Source organism: Bombus affinis, chromosome 2 (genome assembly GCF_024516045.1).
Source record: "Bombus affinis isolate iyBomAffi1 chromosome 2, iyBomAffi1.2, whole genome shotgun sequence".
Lineage (NCBI taxonomy): Eukaryota > Metazoa > Arthropoda > Insecta > Hymenoptera > Apidae > Bombus > Bombus affinis.
Genome location: NC_066345.1, coordinates 11,847,878 through 11,868,678, shown reverse-complemented (window position 1 = coordinate 11,868,678; position 20,801 = coordinate 11,847,878). Strand labels below are relative to the sequence as shown.

Sequence of the window (20,801 nt, the reverse complement as noted above, 5' to 3'; positions counted from 1 at the left end):
TCGGTCAGTTATTTATTTCAAAACCAGAAATTAGGATGCTTACGTTAAAAGCGAAATTTATAGAAAGAAAGTATAATATTTTACTATTTATCTCACGCCATTAGGTTTACTTTCTATATCGCATAAAGATCCGAAGAAAAAATCCAAAGAACTAAACGAAACACCTAACGGCAAATGTATCAGAATTAGCTTGCAAACTTTCTCGTACAACGCTCTCTTAGCCTGCAACAGTCACGACGGATAATTCGCGAGTAGAAAGTGTCAAGCGTAGTTCGACCGAAATGGTATATATACAACGCATTCGAGTCATCAACAAGGGAGAAGTAGAATAAGACAATGAACGCGTGGCAAAAGACCACAATGAAGAGGCGTAAACCAGGCTCGCTCACGGTGCACTGCTCTCGCCAATGGTCCGTGCGAATGTGACTCCGCCTCTTAAGCGTGGCCAACTTTCCCCCTTAGTCCCATCGTGATTATTGGCCGTGCTTGGTCGAGCGTGCGCACCAGTACTCCTACTCCGGCGCACACAATAGCAAGGGATCATAATTATAAGAGAGCGTGTACTTTACTTGCTCGATCACACGGATGCGCAGAAGTGTGCGCAGAGCTTTAGTGTGAGCGGCCACCGATTGGTCGATCGACCACTTGCAGCCCTCTCATCTTCCATCTCCTTTCTACTCGCGCTTCTTCGCATATTTCTCACCCATTTCCATTCTCTATCCTCGTTTAATTTTCCCTGCACGGATGAGCATCTTCCTCTTATATTTTATCTCACTCGCTCTCGCCGAATCTTTATGTTTCCTCTTATTCGCTCTCGTTGCGACGAGTATGCACGATCACGCACGCTTAAAACAAGAGTACACAGTAGGTGGGTACGTTCTTTCACGCACACACGCGTTCAATCACCAGAGATACGCTCTCTCCTTCTATGTTAATTCGTGTGTCGTACACGTACACGCGTAGAAGGAGTCTACTTACACGAGAGAGCAGGCGGGGGACCGCGTTCTAAAGGCTACGCTACTAGCCGGAGAGGAGATTTCTTATTTCTGCTCTGGTAAATCTGTCGCCCCAGTCAGTGAGGCAGCGAAGGGCGAGCCGCGCACCATTGACCGTGTCCGTGCTTCTTTTTTCGTCTCGTCTAGCCGCGACTCCGCCGTTACTGCCTTTCTCGTTCTCGCTGCCCCTTCCCTCCCCCTGCCCCTCTCTCTTGTTCCTCTTTTTCGTTTATGTGCACGTTTCTTCTTTTATAGGGCGAGTGCACACGGACACGGTGCCGCGGACACCGGATTATTTACCGTTCAATTGTCGCGTTTTTCCGTGTACAGCCGCGAGAACGCCTTCAGTGTCCCCCTTCGGTGCGCGTGAATGAAGGACGACGAAGGAAGGCGGCGTGGCTCCCTTCACGCTCGTTACCACTCGATTCTTCCAGTGTTCTCCACCTTTCACCTGGCTCGCGCGTCCTTTCCGCATTCGCCTAAGTGACTTACCGATACCTCCTCGCCGAAGCTAATTACCCACGTACTCCGTTATTCGTTGTTACGCGTACGATAGGAGAATTTCAAGATCGCAAGATCGTTCGAGATTGGAGCGATCTGTTGCACGTATCGGTGGAAAATGTGAAGCGGGAGGGATGCTGATAGTCGAAGGAACACGGTTGGTGCACGGTGAACGCAGTGCAGACTTTATGAGATCGTTGCACGAGCTTTGGAAGCTATTACCGAGATCGGTGAATCGAAAGATCGAATAAGCGAATCGCGCCATCGCAGCCTGGATAGTATAATTAAAGCGGAGAAAAGCTGAGTGAACGGGGCAAGGTCTGCGGGGCAGGAGGAACTGGAGGAACCGCGTTGCGCGTAGCCGACGGCTGCAAGGCTGCTCTTCCTCATGGATCCCATCGTGTTAGGTGAGAAATTGCTGTAACAATTCCCACTTCGTGTTCATACCATACCGACAACGTAACTACGATTACGTAATGTACCTGTGAATCTTTTTTTAATAAACATTGCTGGATGTTGAGGAGAATTCATTGCTGGTTTGTTGGAACAGTTGGAACAGTCGAAGAAGAATTTGGTTTATGTCGCTGAAAATAGCTGGAGGATATGAGGAACGTATCTGCGGCAAATTATATTTCAACGATATTTGTTAAACCGTCTAATTATGTAACTAACGCGATCGAACGGTTGAAACTCGTACAGGCGGAACTTCCGAGCTTGTTGGATGCGAGAAACTTCGCTGGAAAGTTTTAGGACAGTTGTTACGTCTTCTCCGAAATTGTAAAACATTAAGAGATAGTCGACGTTCGTAACGATGCATCGAACACCGACGTTTCGCTAAAAATAAGAGATATGTTGCTGTATGTAGCTGTTATATTACATTGGCATAAACTTACGTTAGCGTCACATGCCATAGGATTGATTTACCACGCTTGATACGTACTTTCGTCAAACTAACGTCTTACGTTAGCGTCACGTTATTTGTGTTTCGCGATTAATGGGACCATCCGCGTCTTATCTGCGGCGAAATTTCAAAGCGTGATGTAACGTTATATAGAGCGATGAATCGCGGGTGTCTGGACGCCGGTCTCCTAGTAAAACTCATTTTCTTCTCGTACGTTTTTGCCCGAATGCGACTGTTCGACGAGATGAAAGATCGAATCTCGATGGCGCGCGATGTGTTTGCATATGCCAATCAACTTCGACCTAATTGAATTTATAATTAAATGAGACGTGGCGCTTGGTTGTATCTTGGTGTGGCGCCGTCGCTCGCCACTTATTAATTTCAAGCGAATCGCGTACGATAATGAAATAGGTTGCCAGAATTATCTACCAACACGAGCGTATCTAAACACCGTGCACAGGCTCGTTTCGTTCGAATTTTTTGTTTACGATCGCTAGAATGCATCTAAATCTCTTCTATCGGCTCTGCCAGTCTCGGCAAACAACATTCGATCATTCCTCGATCGTACGTCATCGTTCAACGAAGCTTTCTGTTTCGTTTTCAATCATTTTTACCATGTAGTTGCTCGAAAGAAATTTTAGACGATTCATTTACGAGAAACGCGTATCAACGACGATTTTCCGAAAGAAATTTGTCAACGGAGGAAGACTCGTATTGGAATTTTTGAATCCCAATCTCGCTATTCTTTTTAACATACTTCTAACGCTTTTAACATACGCTTACAGTGGAAAATTATACAGCAACGATCCTTTCGTATTCTATTTTTCTCCAATAATTTTAGATCCAAAGAACTGGTAGCAGAGTTAAGGGGAAGAAATATGCGAAATATTTACTTATTTACTTGTTACATACGGGCGAAAGCGTACGCATCAGCGTACGCAAGCTGAATAGCGTGTTAACTTGAACAACCGATAGGATCGATAGGATTTACGAAAGCTTTAGCATAAATATAAATAATTGGCAAATGGTGGAATAATTCGCGCGAAAGATGCCACGAGTCGATCCATTCATAGAAAGTATACTGTACTCATTTCTCCAGAAACCTTTGACCTTGCTGGGTGCCGGATGCCCTCCTCGGCTCCTTATCGCTCTGCTTTCGATCTTTCTTCCTTTTTTTTTTCTTTTCCTTCTGAAAGTCTCGACCAGCCGTAGCAACCGTATATCGGGACTGGCCGTGGCCACGAAGCGTAGAACGAATCCGTTCGGTGTTTAATAATTATGTCAGCGGCGTTTTCTGGCTTGACGAATATCGAAGTGGACCGTCCTAACGAGACTGTTTCGCAGACGGTTCTCGGGGAGCATGATCTATGCCACCAGATACCGGTGAAACGTCCAGCCAACTGCGCATTTCTGTTAACTAAACAGATCTTTGGAAATACGGAGAGAATTTCCTCTGATATATGTTATCGTAACGTTGGCTGTTATTACGCTATCCTCCGATTTCATCTTCTTCGATTAATTATTCTTGTCGCAACAAATCTGAAAAAATGTCTATTCCTTGTACAATGTCGATCGTACTGTACGTTGACGATATTGTCACTTCCAAAGGCAGTGGATGAAATCATTTAATAAGAATTTTGTAGATCTTACTTTGGCGATGATGTTTTCTCGAATGTTCACCGGGAAAGGTTCTTAAAATTGACTCTATTTTTCGTCGATTTCCGCAAGAGATTAATCCTCTTTTCGGTAGGATGAGTATCCGACAATCGCAAAAGTGTTGATCTTTTTTGGAGAACGTCTACGATAGAGGAATGACACGTCCGATCGACGACGCTGAACCGAGTGCACGATGACCTACATTTTGGTAACGCAGGATCATAAATCTCGATGATGTTCCACGTTTATTGTGACGCGCGAAACGCTGCCGATGACCTAGATCTATCGTTACCCTTGCAGCAATACCGATCTTTACACAGACGTATGGACGCGCGACATTATTTTGTACACGTACGAACTGCAGGCCAACCTATCCATCATACTTACGCACAATTAGAAAATCTATTAACTCGAGTGTTCCCCAAAAAGGATTCGATTAGGACGAAGACTTTGTGCAGGAAACATGGAATAAATTATAGGTACGAGTCGTGTTTTTCTCGATGATAATTGATAAATATGCAGCCGGTTACGTTAATTCGTCGAAATAGGTCTGTACGGAAACGAGCTTTAGATTTCAGGCTGAAAATCGTGGAAAACTGCGTTTCTCGCTATTTTCGATCGTTCGTAGCTCGTAGCAACGTTAACCGGTTCCAATGAAATTTTCAGCACGTACTATAGCGTAACTGGCATAAATCTACGAAACGTACCGTTTAATTTTTCATTACGACATCGGATGGAAAAGTTGTAAAAGGCGACGTTTATTACCGCTGATCGATCGTAATTTTTCCGAGAGTTTCTTACGCGTCATTCAGCGCGTTAATTCTTCCAACTTCTCAAGGAAATCCAAGTGCTTCGATTCAATTTTGAAAATGTTATTCTGCTTCGAAGGGTATATTTTAAGACCGCGATGACCGTTGTGAAAGTCGGTAAAATTTCGCAGCGCGTGTAGAAAGAAGAACGATGGAAACCGAGGCGATGTTTGAGTCGGTTTAAAACGCCTGTGTTATCGGGCTCTGCTTTTTTCTCCAATGACGTTGACAATCTCTGAAGTCATTGACACCAATACAGCCGTAGCCACATGTACGGTTCAAGACCTCGATATGTAACCGCGGTACATTGGAAACGTATTTCGTAGATAAAACGACGTTTTATGTTCCTTTTGTATTACTTCACGCCTGTTTACGTGGGTGAGACATTACGGCGGACAATACAAATTTGTCATGGCACTTCGCAACGAACGATTGACCGTTAAACGATCCTCCGTTATTTTGCACTGATCGCGAACCGTTTCACAAAGCTATCTGTGGACGTTGAGATTCATCAATCGCGTTTAACAATGCTCGTAATGTGCACGCTGCTATCGACGTGGAATAATTAAGCGATTAATGCACTGGTCGGCTGATGCTTAATTCTTAACTGCTACTGTGGGGGTCCAGTTAGAATAGTATCGTTATACCTTCGCTTTAACGCCAGAACTATAGACCTGTAAATACGTCGTAGTGAAAATAAACAGGTATATTTCATTGTTGGACTGCCGATGTTTATGCAAATTCATATCTTACGAGGACAAAGATTTAGTTCACCTACTAAATATTATAAGAAATATCGTGCGTACCATGAGGTCCAGACTAGTTAGAAACAATGTTGTACTTTTGCTTTAACGCTAGGATATATAGATATATAGCAATAGATAAGATAGAACTCGTAACATAGAAGATTATGATTAAAATGAAAATATCAAATGTAGTGGGAATAAATGCGTATGTTTTGTTGTTAGGTTTCCGATATCTGCCTTTATGCAAATTAATAATACAAAGAGAAAGCTAAAAAATTAAAATTGATAAATTCTTACGAAGACAAAGATTTAGCTGGTCTGTATTAAATATTACGTAGACATTTCACGTAGTTCTTTTATAGACAACATTGGGAAAGATTTTCGCGTTAATTTGAATGAAAGGAGGATACTGTTCGACTCTGTAGTCTAAGTAGAAAGTCAGATTGTTCCCTATGAAAGATTCGACAGAACGTCTCGTGTATTATTGACACTGTCAGACCAACATGCAGTTACAGATTCATTAGCGTTCAATTAGTACCGTTTGTTCTAGTTAAATAAGGAAGCTAGCTTTTAAGGGTCCAGTTGACAAAGGACTGCTCAAATACTTGTGCTAGCTTCTGGAGTTGTCTCGAGCTACCTACCAACTGTTCTGTCTCTGACTTCCTTTCTCAGGGATGTTTCGAATCCTCTTTCATCCCTCTCAGAAGGTTTGAAAACTTCGCGACAATTTGCTTGTTAATTTCTCGACCCTTTTAAAGCTAATTTCCTAGCAGAATTCCTCCGTATTTGCTACAATGACTTTTGACTAAATTTAAAGCAAATTTGCTAACTACAAATTACAGGTTCCTAAAGGTTCGGCAAATACTTCGAACGCTCCTAAAACATCGTCGTATCGGACCGGTTCGTAAAATGTTTCATTTCGGATGTTTCATCGAATTTAATTGTAAGAACGTTAAAACATTGTCTTACGAAGTGAAGCTAAAACGATTATCTACCAATTACTATCTAAATACACCAAAATTGCATTTATCTAAATTCCTAACAAACTTAAAGGCTAATTCAAGCAATTTAAGCGTCGCGATATCGCTAAATACGTAAATAGTAGATTACCCAAAACGTAAGAGATGATATCTTCTTTTTTGCGACTGTTAAGCAACACTTTCATGTGTCTCTCTCGTTCTCAGAATTATATTTTCGGGATTACGGAACTTTCGGTAAAATGTTATTGGACGACGATCTCTTCGGTCATTTAAACGAACGAATATTAACGAATAAATTTGGAAACATAATCGACTCGTTGGAACGGTAAACGATGTGAACTATTAAACTATGTAAATATCTCAATGGGAATAAGAAAGATATTTCTATTTATTTTGACATTTATATTATTTACTTGAGATAGTTAAATTTGATCCTATGCTCTTATTCGTATCAGGACACCTGCCTTGATTGATCTCGAAAGTTTGCTGATGTAAATCCTATTAGAAAAATTGAAGACGAATTAGGTCAGATATTGCAAAAAATCTGTTCAAAATCTGAATCCATATTATATAATCATCCACAGTTTATACATAACACGTGTCATTTGTAATATCTAATCTAACGTTTCACGCGAAACGATAACTCTTAAAGGTTTTGATAATTTTTCAATGATTTTTCTGATTCATTGAACCTGTCGCAAGCGTACCAATGCCTCTGTGAACGGAAACCTTTCATGAAAACCTCGATTCGCACGTACCTATAGGGATGAAAATTAAAAGCTGCGAATGAAAAGACGAAAGAATGTTTTCGACTGACATTAACGAAGTTAATCCTCTGACTGTACCTCAGGTAATGTAGCGTGGATCGCGATTTGGCTATGAAAGCGTGGCAAGGTGGAACGTATCGTATGGACTATTAGATACGGCATATAGTCATCCACAAACAACGATCGTAAGGCGAAACGATCCGGAGATGTATCGTTGACAAGTTATTACTTGCACGATTTGGACGTGAAGTTTTGCATACTCGTCTCGTGATTCAAGATCCTGGCGGCCCGCCACAGGGGTTTCTTCTAATAGCCCATCCCAAAAACCTGTCGCGACTCTATAGCATTCAGAGTCGAGTAGCAATTTTCGTCTCGGCACAGAACATGCTTTCAATTACGGCTCGCTCTTCGTTTATATACTTCGGTATTCATCTTCGCGGTCTTCGTCTTCTCTAGGAAAACTTAGCTCTCTCGATTCTGTCTTCGGTATATTATACAGAATGATGAATCATGCCAGAATAGACAAAACGATCGATCGATAAATTTCCTTAGAAATCTCAAAGGTAGACTCGCAAGTTTGCTAACTTCAAATTAGAAATTCCACGAGGTCTTGCGAATACGTACGTTTCTAAAACATCGAACTGGATCGTAAAATCGTTTTATTTCGAGCGATGCTGCATTATTGGGAAGTTTCTGTGATTTCCGTTTTTGTTAGGTATATGGACAAAGTGTCTCGTATATCTGGTATTTTAATTCCTTTAGCCAATTTTCCGAACGCGCAGAGACTAAATTTGATGGAAGGGCAAGATAGCTATTAATCATTTAGGCGAAAGGAATATTATTTGTTTAATTTAACGAAAATCGGGCCGCGTTTGAAGGATCTAAGTGAAAAAAGGGAACGTAATTTTCGGCGGAGCGCGTTTTTTGTTCGTCGATCGAATATATTTCGGTCCCACTGTCATCGCGTATTCCAGATGTGAGCCGGCCTCACGCACACGCGTGTGCGAGATAAATTTTGCACGCGTGTATTTTAGGGTGCGCGAAGAAAGGTACGGTCTCTCGGAGGGAAAGGGAAGCCGAGTAGAAATCGCGCGGGAAACTTACAAATCTATTCGTTAAGCGCTTAATGAATAAACCGAGTGCGTAATTTCGTGGACGAGAAGAGACGCTTTCAAAATCACGATTTAACTGCTGATTAAAAAGTTGAATCGTGCAGGCTCGAATTAACATTAAACGATCGAGTATTATCGAGCGTGGTTGAAAGCTGAGCTTAAAGTTCAAAGGAAATGGTTGGATATTTAAAAGGAACATAAACGTCACGGTGAAACATTTTGAAGAGTAGAGTTGCTTGACGAGATAATCGTGTTTCGTTAGCAGAGGAATCAGAGAGTTCGATTGAAAATCATCGTAACACTCGGTTTGCTCGGCAGCCGCATGTGGAAATCGGCAGAGCTATGATGAAACTATGTTCGACGAGGTCAAACGGGGTTATCATGAAAAATGTACCGCGATTAGCATATAATTAATTTCCTCGTGCATCGAGTTGCATAAATTTCACGCTTATAAATAGACTCTCCGCTAATCGACGAGAAAAATTCAAAATCCGTTCTTTCGATGTCGGGATCTGACGAGTTTTTTTTTCCTTGAAGAGTTCGCGAAAAATATATTCCTGGCATATATAAATTAACCATTCGCGATAACGTGACATGATTTACGATTTATATTACTTGCATGTAACTGCGTGTATTGCTATACTTGGATCGAACGCGATAGACGATTCGATTACAATTCCCAGTTTTTAGATTATGCGAAATCCCGTTCGAATTATTGAGAATCTTTTCGATTTCACAGCAGAATCGAAGAAAAGTAACAGAGGTTTGCGAACTAACGCGTTGTTATACGGAGAGTCGGAAGCACATGTTCAACGCTCTTTTGTTAATTATTAACATTATGGCTGCGTAAGAGGTGGCACATAGATCCTAACAATTCTATTTGGCCAGTGCCCAGGTTATGAGGCCTCTGGAAATAATGATGAAACATGACAGGACTATTTTCAACGTCTGCGGATTCAACGTGAGCACGTGTTATAAATCTATGCTCGTGCATCGACTCGGTATTCCGCTAAGTATTTCGGCTAAATATCAAGATTCACGACCCTTCAGAGTATTCTCCATTCCATGAAACGATCTGGCGAATCCTAACTAGCTCCGCGACTCCACCTCGTTAACTATCCTTTCGTTAATTTAATTAATTACAGAACGTTCTACGCTGGCGATGAGACCAAGTTCAATGCGTAGTAGTACGAACACGAGTCAGTTTCTAGTACAAAGGTCTCGCTTTATGACATTCTATTGTTAATCGTAGGAGATTATGTTCCGCTTTATTTGAATCGATTCCGAATATCAACACGAGTGGCTGTAGAGTTCGAGAACGTACATGTACTTATGACTACTTGGACACTTTGATTAGATTTGAAGGAAACCTAAACTGCTAATAAATTTGAAAGGAATTTTATAAAAATGATAGGTCGAGTAGTGAAAGACAGAAACTAAATATTAGGGATATCATTGGATATTGTTCGATAGAAAGCTGAAGCGAATAGAAAGCTACCACAAGGATATCGACAATTAATCTTCTACTTAAAGTACTTATAAAGCTTCGAATTTATCTAATCGAAATCCTCTTATATTTGAAAGCAACGTTTCCATTTGTCAACTTCCATATAAACAGTTCGAACCTATTTTCTTCCAAAATATTCGTTAAATAAGCCTACCTTCTAACGATGTATGGAGCTGGATGCAAAAAGATGGAAGCAATGAATGTAGATCTGATTGTTTCGTATAAACTGAATGCAAAGGTAGAGATGGGCAGGCGTATTGGCCGAAAATGTCACATAAATACAAATAAAAGAACACAGTAACGCGTGAAGGCGAGCGATACAGAGCAGTGCCATCCAGTGCTGTACCAATGTATTCGATGGATTTCGAGCCAAAACTTGCTCCAGATCGTTTCAGACCGTTTCAACTTGTTCCACGTTCACGGTGTAAAACGAAGAACCTTTAATCTTCGACACGGCGCGGCGTTTGCGTTGGAAGGAACTAATCAGTGACATGTGGGCGCCGGGGTGCAGACGAGCGCGGAAATTAAACGAAAGATCCGTTTCTATAAAAGAGGAGCGAGAGGCCGACAAAGGGGATAGGCAGAGGGGTCGATAATTAGCGAGTGAGAATGGTAGACAAACACTGGTCGCGTTTCGGGCATCTATGTAAGCGGAACACGTGTTTTTGAGGGTGACACTGACATCCATCACTCGTCCGGTGTACGCCCACATCACGGACTCGCGCGTCCGTCGTTCAACTTTTCTACTTATACACCAGCAGCGTGCACCAGCCGATTTTTGCTGCTTCTTTTATCCGCGACAATTTGTTCCGCCTCCCCGGTATCGTTTTCGCAAATTTCCAGCTACCAAATTAGTCGATCCTTCCCTCGCCGTCGTCTCGCCGGCTCGCTGCTTTTTATCGTTTTCTTCTTCGTTCCTTGGAAAACGAAGCGTGCATGCCACGAGAAATAATTGGAGGATCGTTTACGGTTTACACGAATAACAACATATATAGCTACGAGCGAGATCGAAGAGATTTAGGACCACGTGCGAGACGAGTTAGGACCATGTTTCACTTTTTCAGTTGCGCGCCGTAAACGTCAAATTGTCGTTAGCTGTCCGCGTTATTACCGAACCTGTGTAAAAGCTCGTGCACTGATCTATTTGATACATTGCTATACTGTGTCGCGCAAGCTATATTGCTACATAAATTGTAGTATGTCATGCTAGAGTTGAACGTTATTGAAAATATCTGGAACCTATTCAAATTATGATTCGAAGGGAAAATTTCAAAATGTTTGGCAAAATAACGAGAACATAAATTACCCGATACGACAGCTCATGTGGAACGTATCTGAAATGTTACGAATTGCAATCCAAGCGGCAGAAGTACAAATTGTTAACATATAAAAGTACCTATACTCGATCTCTCGAAGCTCGTTCTATGAACTTACATAAATTGAAGGCAACCTATCTCTATAAAGGTATCATATACCTTTGGTCCGCATGGTTTTCGATCAATCGACCATTCAACGTAATGTCCGTGTCACGGTTTGACGTTATCAATTATGCCTGGACTCGCGCTATCAATCTCGATCACGAGCATGACGTCGACTTCCATCGTTTCTCTAATATAACCCACGATTGTGGTAAAATCGTCTGTTAACTTATAAAGCTTCCGTTGATTCGCTTGTGATTCATTTCATTTTCTTTCCCTTTCTTCCCTTTTCTCCTGCGTCTACGCGAAGAACCGCTCAAATTTCTCGGATCCCGCGAATCGAGGTGGAATATATCGTCGTAGGAAGATCGAGTGGACGCATACGTCTGCGAATCGCGCGCGTGGAACCAACGATCTGGCCATTTCACGCGCGCACACGCGCGTGAACGTCGCGGTGCACGCAATATTATTAGACTTTTTCTCCGGTCTACGGTGATAAATGGCCGACATCAAAGGGTCCGACGCGTGTAGTCATTTTACACGCGTGTAATACACGTATTCATCGTTGAAGAGGGTGAACCGTGCACGCGTGTGTGTCTGCACACATGCTCTGCACCCGGAGGATCTCTTTCCCATTCGGGACATTCTTCTTTTTCTCTGATACTGTCAACCGAGGAACATTGACGGTGTAGAGTTTATTAACATTCATAGGTATGAGCTCGTACGCTTTAACGTTTACAATTCGTCGCTCCGGTTCTTAAGCCTGATTCGTACCAGCGGTCAAAGTTACGGTCGGATCACGATCGATCAAACGCTTGCCCTCGCTGTTCTTTTTCGATCGTTGACCGCATTGACCGCCGTTTTTATTGCTAGTACATCGATGCCACGGTCAACAGATTTTCACTTGAGCCGATCGTACCGCCTACTGTGAATGCTCTCCTTGAATTACGTATATAGCGATTTTGACCGACGGTTGACTCGATGTGATCTGACCGTCCCGTGATCGCTAGTGTGAATCAAGCTTAAAGATATTCGTAGCGCGACGACATCCCTCGAAAGTAAAACACGCTGAGGCTCGAAAGCCATATTCTTCGCGTCTGTCTAAGATTCCATCCCTAGAAAGAAATTTCTTGGCTGTCTGCACTTCCTACACGCATACACTAAGAAATAATTCAGAAATGGGCAGAATGATAACTTCGTATTATAACATAAAGATATTTTGCACGCCGAAATTACTGATGTTATATATTCAACAATTACTTTTATTCGAAACTGGCGAGGTCGGAGCTGCACTTGAGAAAGAAGGATTCCTCTAGTCGTTTTACAGAACATAGATGTTAGTTTCCTAACAACTTTGTGAAACCGGTTTTTCCGTAATTGATCAAAAAGTCAGTTTTCCAGCGACCTTACTACGGGGATTACGTGTTAAAACTTTCAACTTTGAAGGTGAATATCTCCAGCACTATAAACTGGCACTATAAACAACTATAAAGTGGCAAAACTTGTTGCGAATTTGTATTCTTTACACCAACGAGACATATGTGGATCGGTCAATTACATTTCGATCGATAGGATTGTTACAATAAGAAGGTAGCTTCATTTTCCAGTAATTCGGGAGAACCAGCAAGAACCGATTCAAAATCAATGAAAAGCATGTCACTTTTATCGAAGGTGAAATATATTCACAGGCAATTAATATTCGTTGTAACAATACTGAAAGACGAAACTCTTCTCCATATGCTTTACAAAGAAATCAATGTATTGTGCAATGTCTAAATTGGTTTATAAGATTTCGATATTTGTCTTCTCGAATCTAGTATGTTTTCGTTCCTGTTATCGGGTGGACTTACAAGCTGGTAGACTTAGGGAGAAACCTATAAACCGCCGAGAATTTATTGCCGACCCTTATTGGATTTCTAGAGCTTAGGTCCTTTAAGACTCGAGGAGCAAGAAAAATATTTCCCTTAGATCGCATAAAAAAAAGAAACACTTCGTTGAACGTAAGGTGTGCTATTAACAATCGCGAAGATAATAAATGTTTTACATTTTCGTTACTTATAAAGGCGAGAAGTTAGAACAAATATTCCTATTTCTTAAATAATCAGGCTCCATATCTCGCAGCCTAGAAATTGTAACTATCAACGTCTCTGTCTTATCCGACAGATTTTTAATTCCACTTCACTTCCAATTCTATCGCGAGCGTAATCTCGATTCGGCGAGTTGTCGACAGTTTCGTGGGAACAGCTCTAGAGCCAAGGGAATTCATCGTAATTATAAATCTATCATGCGAGCGGTTTATCCCTTCATTAATTACTCACCTATAGAAGAGAGCCGACGAGGAGCACGCATAAACCACGGGGCTTGTCTTCCGTTTAACGAGCCCGCGCTGCTCCCTCGCGATCGAACGGTTCGCCGGCAAAAAGACGGAGTTTTAATGTAACGCGGGTCATTAAGTCCAAATCGTTGGAGTTTAACGGGCCACGTCGGGGTCGTTCCACGAATCGGCGATCCGCTGAAAAACTCGCTCCTTTTAGCGGGGTGATTCTTCGAAAATCGCCTCCTCGTTTGTCTTTCGATTAAAACCGGAGAGCTTTTTCTGGATTAAAGATAATATTTGCCAACCTGTCGACGGTGGATAAAAATTACGTCGTGTGTATAACTCGTGTAACTAACTTGCGCTAACTCGAAAAATAATCAAATTATCGTAAAGGTATAAAAATCGGAACACCCTCGTCTTTGAAACGCTTTATTATTACGATAACTGGATAGATAAGACGAAGAAAGTCCAATGCTAAAAAACGATCACGGCTATGAGCTCGCTCAAAACGTTCTCCAGAAGAACGGAGACGCATTGACGATCTTATCTTCCTGTTTAAATTTATTAACAGAAAAATGAACTGTTTTAATCGTTCGTATATACCATATCTAATATAAAATATAACGATCTAATATAAATCTAACATCAAGTAAAATGCGACTCAATGACCCTTCCAGACCTTTCCTCTCCGCTTTTTTTCACAAAATTACTACACAGCTAACTTACTTTACCCTGATCCGTCCAATAGAACGTGTATATACACAGCAATGAAATACTTAACTTCGTAGACTTTCTTCCTGAATCTTCCAAACTCTTCAAAACTTCCATTCTACGTGTTATTAATTACAACCGCCAAAATTATATCGTTGTTTTTATGTAATCCTTTAAACTACACGATAATAATGTTTTATTCGCTTTTACTGCTCTACGTCGAGTACTTGAAGTATTGTAGCTATAATCTGTAATAGAGCATTTTCCATGCACAAATAGATAAATAAATAGATGGATAAATAAGTAAATATCCATCAGCGAACAGCGAAAGAAACGATAGTCGCACCATTGAAAATTACTTGAAGCATCGTAAATTGTAAAACAAACTTGCCCCCACGTAAATTGATAGAGGATCGTTGATGGTGGAAACGTGGCGTAAAGGGCGCGTGTTTCGCGCCTCTGCCAAGAAGCCGCCATTGCGGGGAGATCGAGGGGATGTGGAAAAGGGGGACGAAGAAAAAAAAAAATGGTGGCCGGTGGCCGCGCAAAAACGCGTCTCTACGGTCGGCGGCGTCGCCGACGAAACTCTTCTTCCAGGAATCACGGAGGCATCGTAGGGCCCTCCTTTCCGCCGCGGTTTTCTTATTTATTCCTCTTCTCCGTAACGCGTACGTCAGCTCGGCGTTCGCGTAGAAAAGAGAGACGATGGGTAGGGAATATGGAGACCGACGTAACCGAAGGGAGAAAGGGCCAAGCCACATAAATTTTGCCCCCTCCATGCACGGAGGAAAGTACGCTCGCGTTCCTCGATGACGACTTCGTACTTCCTTCACGGATATCCGTTCACCTCTCTATTTCTACTGCACGCCACTTCAAATAGATGCAAAATGAAGAAAGAAGCTTTCGATCCTCGACATCAAAGAACCTGGAAGATGTCAACGCATTAACGTTTTTGCACTCGAGAAGACATCTGTTTGCGAAAAGGAGGACGTTCAATTCCTTTTGGTTTTCGTTCTCGTTTACGTTTGTTTCGTGTCGATCGTAAAGTAATATAGAACGAGGTATTCGCATATCGGCGAAAAATTCTATTTCGAGCATCGCCTATAAATCCGCTGCGTTTTCCTGAATAATGGAAAATTAACGTGCTCGCCGGCAGTCCTAACAACACTTGAGCATCGGTCTCTCGAGTTAAAGATAGCTCTCTTATTATTCTCGTGACGGGTTGTTGTCTTTGCTTACCGGAGAATGGAATTTAGGTGGGTTTGGAACGTAGTTAGGGGCAATTGCTAGGGCATTGCTTCGCTAATTAAGGGTTGTTACAGACGAGCTCGGCCGAGTAGAGGCAACCGACGTACATCTGCATCTCATTAAAACCCAACCCAGGCGCCAGGTGTAAGGCTCGATGCGAAGTATATTATAGTGGCGTTATTTAGTAGCCTAACCCGTCGAATCGATGCGAGATTACTCGCTCGTTTTACGCTCCAACGTAACGTAAAATTATCCATGGCTTTCCCTTCGCAACGATTTTATAAGTCGACGTCGCGTTGCTGTTTCCGCGAATCGGAACGCGAGATTCAAATTGAGAAACGGGGTGTCACGTATCCGAAATAAGAGGACCGAATGAAGCAGAAATTTATTAAGAGTTTTATGGTCCCGGAGGGTCGCGACGTAATCAACCACGTTTTAAAAAGACGACCGACCCAAGGTAGCTGCCTAATTTTTCTTCCACTGCTTCCAACCGTTCTTCGACCACAACGAAGACGACCAGAGTTAATACGCAAGTGATGAGAACTTGCTCTCGATGTGTTCGCTCTCTTCCGATATAAATCAAGAAAATCTTTATTTTTAAGCTAATGCCCTCAGACGATCAACAAATATTAGACGATATTGTACTGACAATATGTACACGTTGATCCTTTTAGTTGAGAACCTTGAAATATTTATATATAGATATAGCAATGATAGTCTGAGGGCAGCCTAAGATTGTTCAACGAATGTTCCACCGCCGGAGAGTACTTTGAAGAAACAACAGCTAGAAATAAAATTTCTATATCGAGTCTGGTCGTCTCGAGTCGATCGCTGTTATAGTTACCAAAAGTTAATGTACCGTTCGACGTTGTTTACGGACAGAGAGTAACGGCAGCGAACTCGGTGCAGATCAGCAGCAGCAACAGCAGCAACAGCCCCATCAACAACAGCAGCAGCAACAGTACGGCGAGGTGAACCAATTAGGGGGTGTGTTCGTAAATGGCCGACCCTTGCCAAATGCGGTCAGGTTGCGAATAGTGGAGCTTGCACAGCTGGGCATCAGGCCGTGCGACATCTCGCGGCAGCTGCGAGTCAGCCATGGTTGTGTCAGCAAGATCTTGGCCCGGTACCACGAGACAGGCAGCATACTGCCTGGCGCGATCGGTGGCAGCAAACCCCGTGTCACCACCCCGAAGGTGGTCCAGTATATCAAACAATTGAAACTGAAGGATCCTGGTATCTTCGCTTGGGAGATCAGGGATCGTTTGTTGTCGGATGGCGTGTGCGACAAATACAACGTGCCATCGGTGAGCAGCATCTCGAGGATATTGAGGAACAAGGTCGGCGCGGCGACCGCGATTCATCATCATCCCCATCATCCGGCGCATCATCACCATCATCATCATTTGTACGCGGCCGCGGCCGCGGCTGGAGCCGCCCTTTGTCCTGTCCCGTATCCGCCGACGCCTTATCACGCAACGCCGCCGCCCGCTGTAACGCATCATCACCATCATCATCATCATCAAGGTTGGTAGCCTCAATGATCTCGCGACTTCTTGTTCTTCTTCCTCGAGCGAGAACTTTCTGCGATTTTCAGTTTCCCGCGTTCGCATTGATCCGCGTTGTATTAGATAATTATATCAACGATATATGTACATGTAATACATAGATACGTATAGGTATCAGAAGTGCCATTATCGATAACACTTAAAGGCTATCGTGGTGGAAGTTTCACCCCGTCTTCGTGTTACTTAGTTGATATTGTTGTTATTCGATCGAGTAGCATTTATTCGACTCGGGTGATTTCTGAGATAAAATGGACCGCACTGGGTGAAATTTCGTCCCTCGTAGTATCAACGTGATTCCCCGATAGCTTTCAAGAGTTGCATTCGGAGCAAAGTTCTCGCTCGAGACGCCAACCTACCGGGCACGGTACGTGACACATTGGTGGAAGAACACAGTAGGTGTGGCACCTCCTCTCTCTTCGTATCCCGATACGACAGAGAGGAGGAACAAAAACACAAACCTGTCCAAAAAAGAAAACTTCGTTCTCCACCAGCGCAACTTGAAGTGTGCGTTTAGTTCTAGCAGCGAGCTCGCGGGATATCAGGCAACAGTCGCGTCTCTTTCTTCCATCCTGATACGAACGCTGAATAATCGAATTCGAACGAACCTCTCCATACCAATTTGGTACCGGTGCGTTTCCAGTTGGGCCGACGACGCCGGGCAAGCTGTCACCGTCTTCCCCGACCGCTATTCATCCCGGTGTCGGCCATCAGACGGCTACTTCCGTCGGTCTACAGTGGCCGAGTTCTCACACGGTTCACGACATCCTCGCCACCAGCTGCAACTTGATCAATTCGCAGTCGTCTCCGTCGCCAACGTCGCCATTGTGCGCTACGGTGAACAATAATCATCACCACGGTCACCACCATCATCATCAGAGCAACGACAACGCTGCCAGCAACAATAACAACGAGGAAACCGGCGGTTACCATCATCCGCACCACCATCACCATCATCAGCAGTATTACGCGTCGGCTCTGTACCATCATCATCATCACCATTCGGACACCGTGACCCCCGTGGCAACCACGTCACCGGTTCTCACTGTACAGTCGATCATGATGCAGTCGTCGGCGACCAACAGTCAACCAGCTAGTCCCTGTAATTGAAACGATCGTGACGTTAGATAGGATTTTATCGGATAGTAAACGCGAGTGGTGGAAAGACTAAGTAACTGAATCGTGGTATAAGACATACACATAGTGGTTGCATATGTATCCATGAGTTAATAATCGATATGTAATTAAGAAAAAGGACGATCGAAACGATGAAAGTAAGTGGTTGTAAGTGAGAATAAAGACAAGAAATATAGGAATAGAGAAAGAGATACGAATAAGTACCTAATGGGGTGTGGCTGGCAATAACGGTATATCATCTCACCAGTATTATATATTTTTATCGTCATTTGCCAAGAGTGCCTTCCTTCGAGTGCCATAAAGAAAATTGTACGTTCGTTATTATTCGTGAAACGGACTGTGAGAGAAGACGATCGAGATTGTTGCAACTTTTGAAAAAAGGATTTGCACGTTACTCGTGGAACCTGCGAATACTGTTTTAATCGTTTACCTTGTTTTATTTTTTTTCTTTTTTTTTTTTTTTTTTTTTTTGTATGTTTGTTCAAAACTTTGCGTAGATTTAAAGATATAATCGTTAAGGAAAGAAGATCGTTTATTCCCAGCGAAGCGAGATTTACGTTCGAGAAAAACTCCCCCGTTAAATTGGGAGGATGCTGTCGATATTATTTAACTGACAAACATGTACGATCGTGTCACGATCGTGCGATTATAGTCCTCTGCCATGCTTTTTTATGGAATGCAACTTTTGTCATTGGGAAATATATATTTTCCGTCAAGTTAAACAACGAACTTACGTACTTCTTTTCCTTCTTTCAATCTTTTTCCATCCATACTTCGAAATCGAAGAGGAAAATCTGCAAAGGACGAAGGTACCTGGTATGTATTAAACAAATTTGTTAATCTCGCGTAAAATATAAGTATGACGAGATTTAAGTCTTTCTATAGTCTCTGTAGTTACTACAAATACACGAGTGCCTTGAATGAAATTAACACTAATTCTCGATAATTACATAGCCGTCTATTTTCGTGATACGATTTATTTAGATGCACATAATAACGCGTATTATCTTCTACGTGTAACAAATACCACGCGAGTCGGTAGCATCTATCAGCGTTGATCTGAGACAACGAAAAGATCGATCTGATAACAAGGTATCTCAGACGAACTGTCTCTTTGCACGGCGGCTTCGTTATAATTCACCGAAAATTTTTCGCCCTCCGACGTTAATTTACTTCCTAGCTCATGGCTCAGTTGGCACGCTGAAGAGTTCGAGAATACAACGGTGCTTTAGATGTCCTACAACTTCTCCTCTTTTTGCCACACCTTTCGAACGTTCGCTTCCCTACGGATGATAGTAAATAATTTATTTATTTATTATCTTTTCTATCTTTATATAATTTCCGAACGTTCAAATAACGCGGCCGTATTTCAGTCGAAGTTAATCTGTTGCGGTGATCTTCGTAATTACCAAGGCTTCCGCGAAGCAAAAGGAGAAGTTCGTTTGAGACGCGGCGATCCAGAATGAAAGAAAAACCGGCAGAGTCGTTGGCAGATTTAGTTGTCGGTGTGCTCGTGCAATCACGAGTTTCCAATCGATCGAAGCACAAGCTACGTATTCAGTTTGATCGCCGCTCCAGAAACAGTCGACGCCGTGCTTAAGAAACGACGTAGGAAGAAGAAAAGGCACAATGTATTTACATAGTTTCAGCGGCTAAACGCGAGTCTATAATTGCCAACTATAAATTGCTCCGGTTGCTTGCATTTGAGATTTCAAACTCGAACGTTCAAATGTCCGAACGGTGCAAACGGAGCTTTAGATTTCAGCCGCTTCGTCTTGCAGGGAAGCTTTCAACAACGAAGAAATTAACTTTCCATCTTCGTTCCGTCGATTCTTTATTGACTGCGGCCAGCCAACGAATGAAAGAGCGAGTAGAACGTATCTAGAAGAGATGGGATGGTCGTAAAGCACGTTCGATGGTATTGTGTCCGATGGAATTATTGTCTATCTCGGGCTTTTACGTATTCTGTTAACGGTCTTGTAATAAATGCGCGTACATGGATCGATTCGCGCGTAACTACCGATAACGTGGACTGCTTGATTGATGCTTCCATTCCGAATAATCAGCAACGTTTCTCTGTAACCACAGATAATGGCCGTGCAATGTTTAATGAGCTGCGATATCGTTCTTAAGGCGTACAAGCTTACAACTAAATTAATCGTTTCCTCTCTTGTTTTTCACAGAAACAATGTTTCTGCAAGAGAGCTGCCCGTTTACGTTTTACCATTTTAATTAAACTTCGACCGGCGAAATGCTTGTTGCATAAGGGAACCCTGTTCGCCACGTAGTTTCGACTCCGAGGAACAAGAATTATTTAAGAGAAGTAAGTACAAGTAATAATAAATACAATAGTACCATTTCCGCTAATCTTAAATTTCGTAATATTAATTATTTGTGACAACAGGCATAGGTATAGCACACAACATGCTCG

The 20,801-nt window shown here is 42.5% G+C and overlaps 1 protein-coding gene and 1 long non-coding RNA gene across 3 annotated transcripts; one reads left to right on the top strand and one right to left on the bottom strand.

The window, feature by feature from the left end:
- The first annotated feature begins 906 nt into the window (after window positions 1-906).
- LOC126928943 (paired box protein Pax-1-like) lies at window positions 907-19,089 on the top strand. 2 transcript variants are annotated; one of them, XM_050744875.1, is made up of 3 exons: window positions 907-1,903; window positions 16,578-17,195; window positions 17,877-19,089. In XM_050744875.1, the coding sequence occupies exons 1-3, from the start codon at window positions 1,885-1,887 to the stop codon at window positions 18,341-18,343; spliced, it is 1,104 nt and encodes a 367-aa protein (XP_050600832.1). In that variant the 5' UTR covers window positions 907-1,884; the 3' UTR covers window positions 18,344-19,089. The 2 variants fall into 2 exon arrangements, with proteins under 2 accessions (XP_050600832.1, XP_050600831.1); XM_050744874.1 differs by having other exon boundaries at window positions 912-1,903; window positions 16,551-17,195.
- On the bottom strand, window positions 14,126-16,660 carry LOC126928991 (uncharacterized). Its single transcript, XR_007717037.1, has 2 exons — window positions 16,528-16,660; window positions 14,126-15,345 (listed from the first exon to the last, which is right to left on the bottom strand). It is a non-coding gene; the product is annotated as an uncharacterized LOC126928991 (long non-coding RNA).
- Window positions 19,090-20,801: the final 1,712 nt, after the last annotated feature.